Source organism: Malus sylvestris, chromosome 4, assembly GCF_916048215.2.
Source record: "Malus sylvestris chromosome 4, drMalSylv7.2, whole genome shotgun sequence".
Classification (NCBI taxonomy): domain Eukaryota; kingdom Viridiplantae; phylum Streptophyta; class Magnoliopsida; order Rosales; family Rosaceae; genus Malus; species Malus sylvestris.
In genome coordinates this window covers 25,186,709-25,199,059 of record NC_062263.1, presented here as the reverse complement: position 1 = coordinate 25,199,059, position 12,351 = coordinate 25,186,709, and the positions used below count along the sequence as shown (strand labels likewise).

The window sequence follows — 12,351 nt, the reverse complement described above, 5'->3', positions numbered from 1 at the left end:
AACAGACAGATTTAATTGATTTTTCAGCTCTGTGCTTGTCCGAAATTGAAGTGAACCTCTAGTTTTTGAGATAACTCTTTTTCTATTAGAAATTGAAAATTAAACCCAACAAGCACCTGCCTTTCTCTTAGAAGCTAGCAACCATTTTACAGGCAACCCATGTCGAGGAAAGAAAATGATGAAAGCTCTACCAATCCAACTTGGTAATAAATTCTACAGCCAAATCTCCTAAACAATACAAGGGTAGAAACTAAAATTAAACCCAAAAAGCACTTGGCTTTCTATTAGAAATCAGATCAGTCATTTTTCATTTAATAAATTTCATATACTTTCAACAATCCAAAGAAAATTGGGTTCAACATCAGATTGAAAATATCAACAACACAAGGGCACGATTATTTAAATTCTCAAAGAACAAACCCACAAGGAAACACCCATTCCAAAAACACCAACATGACCATCGACGGAAAAAGGAAAGAGACTCACTGCGAGGCCTACAGCTCCCATATGCGAAAACAGCCACTGTTGATCCAGGAAAGTAGTTCCTCTTCTTTAAACTGTAAACGCAAGACAAAAAAAAACTGTAGGCCAAATATTTCCCTGACAACATGTCTACTGTAATAACCCATCAATCTTCCAGCACTACTACTTGTCATCTAGAACAAGAACAATCTTGCAACCCGAAACTCTACCAAATCTTTCTTCAAAACTTCATCAATTCATCTTTATATTAGAAAAATAAAAATAATTTCTCCCAACTACTGATAGCATGGTCAAGAAAGCTAAGGCAAGAACATGAAATTGAGCAAAACACCACTCAATGACTGACTGAGAATCGAATTGCAATAAACAAACATTATATAAGCACTATGAAGGGTGGCTATGTTAAGATCAGAATTGAAACAAATAATCCTAACCTTTACACCCCACTATTTCACAACCGCAGCCCCACCATAATTAGTCTTTATAAGCACTATGAAGGACGTATCGCTTGAGGCAGCTCAAATGGATGGTTGCCAGTAGCTCTGATGTGACTCCCAAAAATCAGTTCATTCTCAGTAGTTTCGTCCGGAGGCCTGCTGGAGGCACGGACAATGAACGAGTAAACAATTGGTGCCATGATTTTTTAGGTTCAGTCCCTGACTGGTTCTGAGTGAACCAGCATTGAATGCTCACAATGTAACACTTACCGTATGCATCTAAATGTTGTTATAATACGCCTGATGTTCTTATCATTATGTGGCAACCGGTGTTTAAGTTACCATTGCAATTTGTAGATTTTTGGGTTGACGTTCCAACGAGCCAAAAATGTTGAGCCTGAATCTACTTACGTTTCTAAACTGTTGAACTTGATAGAATCACATTTTTAAAAGCTAAGAAAGTCAAGGCCAACTTAATACTCATAATGAAGAAACTCAAGTGGATCACAGCCATGAATTATAAGTACATCAATTCTACCTTAGAACTGAGGCAGGCCACAGATAACACATTTAAAGTTATACGAAAACACATATAAACAAAGAGGTATAAAGAAAGAAACTTACACATTTAAAGTTATGCGTGCGATCCATTCCACGATTCTCCATCACCCAATCCTCCAATATGATGAGCCCACTAATCTTCTTAAGATTGCAATTGGTTTAGTCAATGACAATCACTTTATACATGTACTAAGAGTTGACTTACTTTTTTTGCAACATTGAACGTTGTTTTTGAAAGCTAATTGACTCCTTTCGTTTTGTACAGCCACGTTTGGCACCAGGGCATCCCATGCCACCGGTTGCACAAAATTAGCATACTCTTGCAGTAAATAACGCTCAACACCTTTACGCCAACTACCAAGATCGTGTGGAACAATTTAAGTTATTACCAGGTCTAAATAATGTAGCCACCACAGAAACGATATGTCTTGATTGTGACTGATTTATGTTTTACAAACTAAACTAAAATATATTGATTGCCAGGAGAGTGTACATTTGTAAAATCAAGGTTTATTTTTTAATGGTATCTAGCAGGCATGCAAAGCAACCTTGAAAAATATTTGAGCTAATTCCCCAAGCCATTCCTTACTTTATACAAGCTTACTTGGCCACCAAGCTCAGAACCCCTCACATAAATCACGATCATATTTAAGTTGGTGACGATGAACATGTATCATCAATTAATAGCACTCATACAAATAATTAAGTTTAATCAACTCAAAAGGTATGTATAGAAAGCCGAGATTAGTGTATTCGTCCAATTCTGATGACAATGGTGAAATCTGCGGTGTAAAGCTCTTCGGACGTGAGAGGCCGATTCATCATATTCTCGGAGGCATAAAAGGTATGTAATGTTCATTTAAACTGGCATGCATCCTAAAACCCTAATTGGTGATCTGTTAATTACCCTTAGTCATATGGCGATGAATCGAACATGAAAGATCATAGATTAGTAATTAATCGTAGTAATCTTGCAGTTGCGGATGTGTTGTTGTGGAGGAATATAAGGTGTACATTGAGAAATGTGGGGTGTATTTAGAAAATATAAGGTGTATATTGAGAATGTGGGGTGTGGGGGTATTATGGGAAAGTATGTGGGGTGTATTAAGATAATTTTTAAGTGAAATAGCAAATGTGGGGTGTATTAAATATGTGGGGTTTATTCAACAGTTTATGAGGTGTTAATATAATAAGCCTTCAGGACTCTCAGTCTTGGTATCAAAGATTCAAGGTCTCTTGTAATGATAAGTACGATTTCTTCACTCCATGTTGTTTAAGAAATTATCCCGGATTCGAATTAATAATCATCAAAATGTGAAATTTATGTGTGTATATATCGTTGTGATGTTAATGAGGATATGAACGCAATTAGTACAATAATTAACAAGTTTTGTATCCGGAAAAGATGGTCATTGCTATCATCAACAGCAAAAACAAATCGACATTATGCGATAGGAAAATCACTGATTTTTGGTACAAGCACAACTCCAAAACAAAATATTTTATTAGCTAAAACAATGACAATTAAAAATAGAGCTCCAATTATTTCTTCCACAAATATGGCATCTATGGTAAGATAATTAACAATGGAGCCTGATAATTAACAATGCTCATGCTTATAACTACATACTTACTCCGCATCAACTGCAATTTTCATTCCCTTTTCACAATAAGACCCACCAGCTGGTATGAAATAGTTTATGCCCTTCTTTAACACCACATGATCGTTTCCTGAGCGGTATCTATCCATTCCCCCAGCATATAGGTCACAATGCACGTAGCTATCTTCGTTCGATATAGCAACTACGTAGAGGTTGGGATCGGTATATTTGAAAACTGTTCCAAAAACAACAAACAAACAAACAAAAGAAATTGAGTAAAACCAACTAAATTAATCAATAAACTATAGAAGAATAAAATTGAGGATGCATGAACACAAATTGAAAACAAGTCTTTTTACCCAAAACATCTCCAGCCTTGAACTTCTTGCCCTCGGTCCAATGAGATAAGTCAGCACTAGGGCTCCATCCTTTCTCATCCCCAACTGTGTATTCTACCGCATGAACTTGTTCACATTGGAGTAGTAAACTGACCAAAAGCCCAAATCCAAGGACCAAAATTTTGTTCATTTCGATTGACATCTTTGGTTTGATTTGATTTGATTCACAAACTCACAAATTCTAAAACCTTAACCTGTGACTATAGACTGGAATACGAAGCCACATTACCAATCAATTTATAGATCATCGGGCCTATCCTGCATTCAATTCATTTTGATTTGTTACTCAAAATACAATATGAAACTGCCGTAGATAATTTTCACAATTATTGAATAATTATTTATAGAATATTCCTTCTCCTTGTACGGTTGCATTTGTCGCCCATAATCGGGATCGAATCCTGAAAATCATTTGTCAACCTCTGATTTGTTTCTTCTATAACTATTTTGATTTGTTTCTCATTTATTTTATTTTATTTTTATTATTTGTTTCATCAAGGTTAGCACGTGCTTGAATGTCAGCCTTAAATCAGATCTGAAAAGTTGCATTGGTCAATGTTCTTTTATGTTTTCCTTCCATTTGTAAAAATTCCTCTCTTAATTTTAAGGTGAATTAAACCAAAATATTGTGACCAACCATGGGAAATAATTAAAGGCTATAGACTAACCCATACATCGCACATGGACATGGGTGGTAATGTCAGGATGTTCTAGAAGAAAAGGATTTGTTTCATTCCAAATCTAAGGTATAATATACAATCCTAGCCTAGGGCATACATAAAAGGAAAGGATAAATACAATAATTACAATCCCAAATTACATGGAATCACTTTAACAAGGAAATCCTAAATTATTGGAAACTATATACAAGTCAACACTCCCCCTCAAGTTAGTACATATATATTACACATGCCCAACTTGTCTACAAACTTAGAAAACTTTTCACTCGAGACTGCTTTGGTGAGAATGTCCGCTACCTAATCTTCTATTCTGATTGGAGGAACTTCAATTATTTTCCCTTTTATCTTTTCTTTAATAAAGAACTTGTCAACCTCTACATGTTTGGTTTTATCATGTTGCACCGGATTGTGAGCAATATCACGAGCAGCTTTGTTCTCGCAAAATAATCTCATCAGTTGACTCTGTTTAACGCCCAAATCTTGTAATAGAAACTTAAGCCATAAAATCTCATAAATACTAAGCTCCATACTCCTATATTCTACTTCTGCACTTGACCTTGCTACTACATTTTTCTTCTTGCTTCTCCACATGACCAGATTTCAACCAACAAAGGTAAAATAACCGGATGTAGAGCGTCTATCATCCGTTGAACCAGCCCAATCAGCATCCGTATAACCTTCAATTCTGAAATGACCATTCTTCAGCATCCGTATTTCATTGTATAGACCCACTTGCATCCCACAGGTTTCTTGCCAACTGGCAAGTCGATTACTTCCCAAGTATCATTCTTCTTCAATGATCTCAATTCCTCGTTCATTGCTTCTTTCCAGCAGACATTTGCTAAGGCCACATTGTTAGGAATAAATACAGTAGATAATTGATGGATAAATGACTTATTTGATTATGATAGGTGAAGGGTAGACACATAATTATTCAATGGATATTTGACCCCTGAATCTATATTTGGTTCACTCACATGATATTTGTGTTTGCATTTAAGATCGGCCTCATAAGTTGGTTTAGGGATACCTCAGTTAATGTGCTCTGGAAGACGACGAGCAGGTGGAGCATCCGAAATGGAATGTGATTGGTTATGGGTATCGACCGGAGACAAGTGAATGTGAGATTGATCTGTGCCATCTTGTTGAGTCAGATGCCCAAATTCCATGGCCTGCTGTTGTTGGTCTGTGCCTCATTCTTGCTGTCCAGAGATCACGGCCTGCTGCTGTTGGTTCGTGGCCTATTCCAGATGTCCAGATACCACGGGCTAGTCCTCTACATTCTGAAGCCCAGAGAACATGGGCGTGGGATTATCTTGAAGCCTTGAAAATGGGGGCAGGACATGGGCGGGTTGGTCATAGGGCCCAGATTCCGTGGGTTGCACAACTACCTGTTGACCCTCATGAGGCCCAGATTCTGTGGGTTCCTCTGCTACTGTGGGCTGATGCATGTCAACCCCAATCGGGCTAACATAATCAAGGGTTCGAACTTCTTCATCTCGCATCTCCCCTTCAAGTGAGGACCCATACGAACTATAATACATATCATGTTCATGAAACACAACATCCATTGTGATAAACATTTTCTTGGTTGGAGGATGATAACAACGGTAACCCTTTTGAGTGGTGGCATATCCCAAAAAAACACAACGAACGACACGAGGGTCAAGCTTACTCTGTCTTTGAGGTGGGTGGAGGTGGACAAATGCGACACATCCCAATACTCAAAGAGATAAATTAGAAACAGGTGGGCAACGAGTTTTAGTTTGAAGTGTCTGCAAAGGCGTTTGGAAGTCAATGGTGCGAGATGGGAGACAGTTGATAAGATATGCTGCCGAAGTCAGGGCTTCTATCCAATAATGCAAGGGAAGGTGTGCTGCTAAAAGAGAGGCACAAACTACCTCTAGCAAGTGTCGATTCTTTCTCTCAGCAATTCTATTCTGTTGAGAAGTGTAAGGGCACGTAGTTTGATGAATAATACCATGTTTGTCAAGAAATGCACGAAGGTCTGCATTGACGTATTCACCTCCATTGTCATTGTGAAGAACCTGAATATTCATGTTGTACTGCACAGTAACCATATGATGAAAATTTTGAAAGGCTGAATTAACTTCACTTTTAGATTTCAACAACCTAACCCAAGTTATTTGCGTACAGTCGTCAATAAACGTAACAAACCAGTGAGCACCACCAAGAGTACCAATTTTGCGTACAGTTATAAAAAACATCATCTAGTCATCCAAGGAAGAGGTAAACTCTCTACCGCTCAATTGAACTTTTGTAAGCCTTGATGTCATGTGCACACTCCATAGCCACTCTATTACAATGATCTAATTCTTGGAAAATTTCAGTCAATTCCCCAAAATATGTAACCAAGAAACGACCATTCTGCCGAAGGCAGGCATGATGCCTTCTGACTTAGAGTGTAAATTCTAACTTCATCGTTTTTATCAAAATAGACTGTCTTTAGAGAATCCCAAATCTCTTTTGCCGTGGGTAAACGGATATATCGTTTCATAATCTCAGGTTTCATGGATGACAGTAGCCAACTCTTTATTTTTTGATCTTCAGAGAACCAATCATCGTACTTGGCATCGTTTTCGTATAGAGCCTTGATAGACCCACGAGGATATCCCATTCTTTTTCTTCCAGCGATATGAGTTTGGATGAGAGGAGCCCATAAATCATAGTTCTTCTCATCAAGTAGCATACTGATTCTAAAGTTTGAGTTGTCCGAGTGCACCGCAACAGGGACAACAGTTTTCTCGTCACTCTTCTCTGCCATGGATGGAAACGGTTGCTTCCGTGATGCGAATGGGGAAAAAACAGGGCCGACATGACTTGCAGAATGATGAATCGGTGGAACTGACAGCAATAACACATGGTTACTCCCTGCTTGGTCGAGAACATCAACGACAAGGAAACACCAGGTCGCTCGCTGAACACAAGCATAATGATATGGAAGCGGTGGGTTGTCTTTTTCCTGGACGATGTGTTGAACAACTCAGCACAGTTGGGAATCAATGGTGGTATCACACAATACCAATTAGGGTTTTCTTGGCTCTAGTGCCAAGAAGAAAATGATGCGTTGAAGTTATTTGTTTCATTCCAAATCTGAGGTATAATATACAATCCTAGGGCATACATAAAAGGAAAGGATAAATACAATAATTACAATCCCAAATTATAAGGAATCACCCTAACTAGGAAATCCTAAATTGTGGGAAACTATATACAAGTCAACAGTTATACCAAGGTTTGAACGGTGAGTAAAAACAAACTCTTACTAATAAGGAACATAGACAAAGGAAATAAATCAGTCGTTGACTAATGTAAGGACTTCTTCAGTTGGTGAAATGTTTCGTATGCCTACACATACACGTACACTAATTTAGTATTCAATCCATGAAAATTAGGTCCCTGAATTATGTTTTCAATAAAATAAGTCCATAAATTCATTAAAAATTTCTAATTTCATTCTTATTATTATATTCAAAGCTATTTTATTCGACTTTTTGTCACCTTAAGTCACTTAACATACTTTAGAGCGTAATATCATCCATTTCTCGCCTATAAGCCCTTAACATTTCATATAGGTTGCGAATCTAACGTCTAATTTACCCTCCAAAGTTAACTCTATACACTATTTCTTTATAAAAAAATTACTAGTTTACCCTCCAAAGTGTATCACATGCTTGTAACGTGACTTAAATTGATGAAAAATTGAATACAATAGCTTTGAGTCTAATATGAAGGATGTAGTTAGCAGAATTTTGTAATTCAAGGATTGATTTTTCAGAAAAAATAGTTTAGAACCTAATTTTTACTCAGGTGATAAATCAGTGACGAAATTGACAATTCACCCTAACTTATAATAGCTACAAAATTATAGTACCTAAAAAGTATACGTAAAGCCTTTGCAGCCCCGTTTCATGGATCAATTGACCATTGATGGTCAGTTTATCAATGTGCTCTAAATGCCTGAAGCATGATGCCTTAAAGGCAGTGATCTTTGCATCATTAAACTTTTGACGTATCATCCCTAACATATGACAAGCTTGGGATAGGTTGTTAAATCTTCCCCTGTAGGATTATTCTTCTCTTGTCACTAATTGAACACTTTGATTTGCCATCTGCTATACAAATAACAATACAAGCATTCAACACAACCAAATTCAACAATATATACCTTTAACCTAGCCTGTCAATTAGTTTTCATAAGGTGTCACCATAGTAGTAATATAATAGCCCATGTCTTCCTTCTCCACACGGCTCACTAACTCTGCCTGCGGTGGGGTGGACAAAGCATTATGAATTTAGTAAACTTAAGTTAATTCATAAAATTGAAGAAGCTTTCATCAACACAAATCAGCCCCAAGTCAACAATATAACTTCAACACAACCAAATTCAATAATATAAGCCTTATACACAACTTGTCAACAAGAGTTCATAAACCCACATCAAAACCAAATTTTCTCAAAATTACATAGTTTCCACCAATTTCCACTAATTTCATTATCAACCATGCATAAATAACCACGAACACTAGATTAATTTTTATCAAATTTAACACAAATAATAAAATTTACTTCTAAGGTTTGGCATTTTCAAACTCACCAAATTTCAAAGTGACCCAGATGGAAGTATGATTTTGAGTATCTATGGAAGCAAGGAATCTTACCTCGAATTGGAGAAAGCAAGTACGACGACGTCCTTTCTGTCCAATCGACTGGACAAATTAAGAACCAATTTGGACGAAGTTCGACTTAATTTCAAACATGCAATGTGGAAGTCGATTGAGTTTCAAACGCCCTGCCGGAGACAACAAACATTGGAGAAGTTCGACTGAATTTCGAACTATGTGGAATTCGATGAAATTTTTTTTTTTTTGAAATGGTTTGCTAGAGAGTTTTTGGCAGAGGAGATGACAAGATTAACGAAGGAGGTAACTGTTGTTGGGGGAGGGAGAGAGTTCTAGTTGAAAAAAAAAACTGTTGTCGGATCCAATGGGTTTTAATGACGAGTCGTTTTTGACCTGGTTTTACTGTAACCTTGCTTTGATTGATTTATTTACAGCCGTTGAAATCATATCCAACGGCCTACATTTGTTTGCACAAATGGATCCAAAACTCGGCCCGCAATGTTGAATGATCCTGAAGATCATTTTTCGCAAATTTGGGCCAGAATTATGGGGCTACGTCCATCAAGTCCTCACATAATGTTGTAGGTCAAGATCATCTCCAGAACAATCTTCTCTGTGGTGCAACATAGCAAAAGAAGTTAGGTACCTATCTGACTCTATATAATTACTGTAATATTGACGTGGTTCTCTAAAAAATAATGTGTATAGATACGATTTTGTTAGTCCAATTCCCTATTTGTAACTAGATTTCTTCTTTTTTTGAGTTGTGTTCTTGTTTCATGGGTTTTAAATGTCGGTAATGTACTTTACTTCACACAAACAATTAGATGCAATGTTACGTAGTGTTGTATTTTTGTTTTCATGGGTTTTGGTTGCTTTGCTTTAGTGTTTATGTACAATTAAGAATATATACTTGTACCAATTTTTATATTGTTGTTTTATTTATCGATTAGTTCAGGTACTAATGAGGTGGAACATAGCCACCCATAAGGCTAATGTGGGTTGTAGTCCATGGAGGTTTTCTGTTAGGGTAATGCTATTCATGCACTCATTTTTACTTTTCATACACCTCTCTCAAGTTTTGGCTGTCGAATCGAATGAATTGAAGATGATCAATGACAAAAAATTAACAAGGAGGTGTGTTGGAGGGAAATATGTGTGTATGAACAACACTATTCTTTTGTGTGATTAACACCATTCAATATAGGTTATTATTTCGTGTATATTTAGCAGAGGATAGGTAATAAATAGTATGTTTTATGCTAAAAATGACAAATAAGTTATATCCCTTGTCCCCCTTTTATCCTATTCATAAAAGAAATGACCATTTATCCTATGCGATTTAGCCTCTGTGCTTCTTTCAAGAAAAGAAAATTAACTTTTTTAAATTCACAATCACATCCCTATCTCTGCAATTGTTGACTTTCCGTTGCACCTTTTTAATGAATGTCACCTTTGGTACATTCTTAATCTCTTTATTTACTTATTCATGATTTAATTAGAAGGTTAATTATTTATATAATCCTTCAGTTTATCGGTTAGGGTTATGATTTTGAGAATAATTTATATTCTATTGTTGTTCTTTTATATTGATTATTATATAATTTTATATAAACAAAAAATAAACATATGATTTTATGGTACTAATTTTAGCTAGCCCACCCAAGAAAAAAATCATGGCTCCGCCCTTGGGTAGTAGAAGGCTAAGGGTATAAAAAAAAAAGGAAGGACATGTCCTGAAACTTGACATCAAAGGTGACACTAGGTATTATGTTCTATAATTTCTAACATTTTTTTTTAACAGACGATATTAATGAAGTGAAATACTACTAGACCGGAGTACTAAGTAGTAATTTTTTTATACATTTAGAATGATTCAAACGGTATTAATATTGTGTCCAATTCTCACGCACTTAAGCATTGACATTGTATGTGATACGGGTGTGATCAAACAACTCTCAGAAGTTCACCGATTAGATCCTTATACTCATCTGCAGGACCACTTGAAGTGGACTTTGAGACCTAGTGTTAGAGGACATCTTCGAGGGTTGTTCTTGATTTATTATATCGTGATTATTCTTAGGATTGTAGTATTTTGCAATATGTTAATGGCTTTTTTACATGTTTTACTGTTAGTGTTGTTCCATTAATGGCAATTTTAAACATTTTTTATATAACAATTGTATATTTGAAATATTTCTTTTTCCAACCATATATTTGTATTTACGACAACCCCAAGGTCGCTGAATGGTAATTGTGATGATGATGAGCCCTTGTAAATAGTAATTCATTGTTGGAAATAGAATTTTTTATAACAATTACTAATTGAAAATATGTGCAACGATCCGTCCCCGACTTTTTTTACGATTTTCGAAATAAGGGTCATTTTGGTAATTTAGGGAGATATTTGTTTGAGATGTTTGCTTTTTGGGCTTGGATGGTGTGCCAATGGGTGGCCCACCCCTTGTTTTGGTCTCCCAGCCTCTCTATCTCTTCCCTTTCCCCGTCACTCTCGATCATTAACTCTCTTCACTCTTTCTTTCTTTTATCTCCCTCTCACCTCTGCACTCTCTTTTTTACGAACACAGACACACAAACAACAAACAACAACAATGGCAACACCATCACCGTGACTTCCACCGGCGAACCACCCTCACCACCATCAATACCTCGTCGTTGCGACCCCAGGCCAAGAACGTGGACCTTCGGCAGTGGTGGAGTTCACTGTTCCTGGCTTTACCCGACACACTGTTGACGAGACTTCTACATCCCCGACATAGGTAAGTGCTTAGACCCCATTAGGTTGGATTTTAGGGTTAGATTAGGGTAGGTTTTAAGTGGTTTATTCTTGTTGGATGCAGAAAACAGCGCGGGGATCCCAAGCCCAGTTTTCCGACGAGAACCCGAGCCTTCCAGACCATTTTCCGGCCAACTTCGGCCACGACACAGCTCCAAACTAGTACGAATCTCTTCCCCTCATCCTAAGCTTCATTTCTATAGTTAGAATGTTGAAAATGGTGAAGAAATGAGCTCGAACGGAGCTTTAGAACCTCTGCCTAGAATTCGGCAACCCACGGCCTAAAATCGGGTCGACTCGACTCGACAACCCAGCGACCCAACCAACCTGGCCCAAACCCATTTACCTTAAACCCGGCCCAATCCAGATACTTCCCGGCCCAAACCCAGATGTTTCCTGGCCCAAAACCAACACCTGACCCAACCCAGCAGTCCGACCGATCCCATAAACCCGGAACCAGACCCGACCCGGATCTGACCCGGATCCAAGCCGACCAGACCCGACCCATTCCAAAGAATATTCCGTTAGGGAATATTCCAAATCCGACGTCCGTTTTCCCAAATTCGATCATCTTAATAGGGTTTTACTAATTGGTCCCTTTATATGCTTAGGTGCGTTTGTTAGTGGCGACTCCGTCCTCTCAAGTTTGAGCAACTTTTCGGCAACGAAGTATCTGTGAATGGACCCCTTCCAAAATGCATGTTTTGATTACTAGAATTGCATACATGAAAATCATGATTTATGACTACGT

General features: G+C 37.4%; 1 protein-coding gene across 3 annotated transcripts in view; it reads right to left on the bottom strand.

Annotated features, from left to right (window-relative positions):
- Positions 1–256: 256 nt before the first annotated feature.
- LOC126618779 (basic blue protein-like) overlaps positions 257–12,351 on the bottom strand; it is a 73,343-nt gene continuing 61,248 nt past the window's right edge. Inside the window, exons 2-3 of one of the 3 annotated variants that reach the window (XM_050286938.1) lie at positions 3,442–3,738; positions 2,968–3,317 (exon numbers count right to left, since the gene is read on the bottom strand). In XM_050286938.1, the coding sequence (XP_050142895.1) occupies positions 3,112–3,317; positions 3,442–3,622 (387 nt within the window). In that variant the 5' untranslated portion in view covers positions 3,623–3,738 and the 3' untranslated portion in view covers positions 2,968–3,111. Of the gene's footprint in view, positions 558–2,967; positions 3,318–3,441; positions 3,739–12,351 lie in introns of those variants that run through there. The other 2 variants (XM_050286942.1, XM_050286945.1) reach the window with 2 other exon arrangements.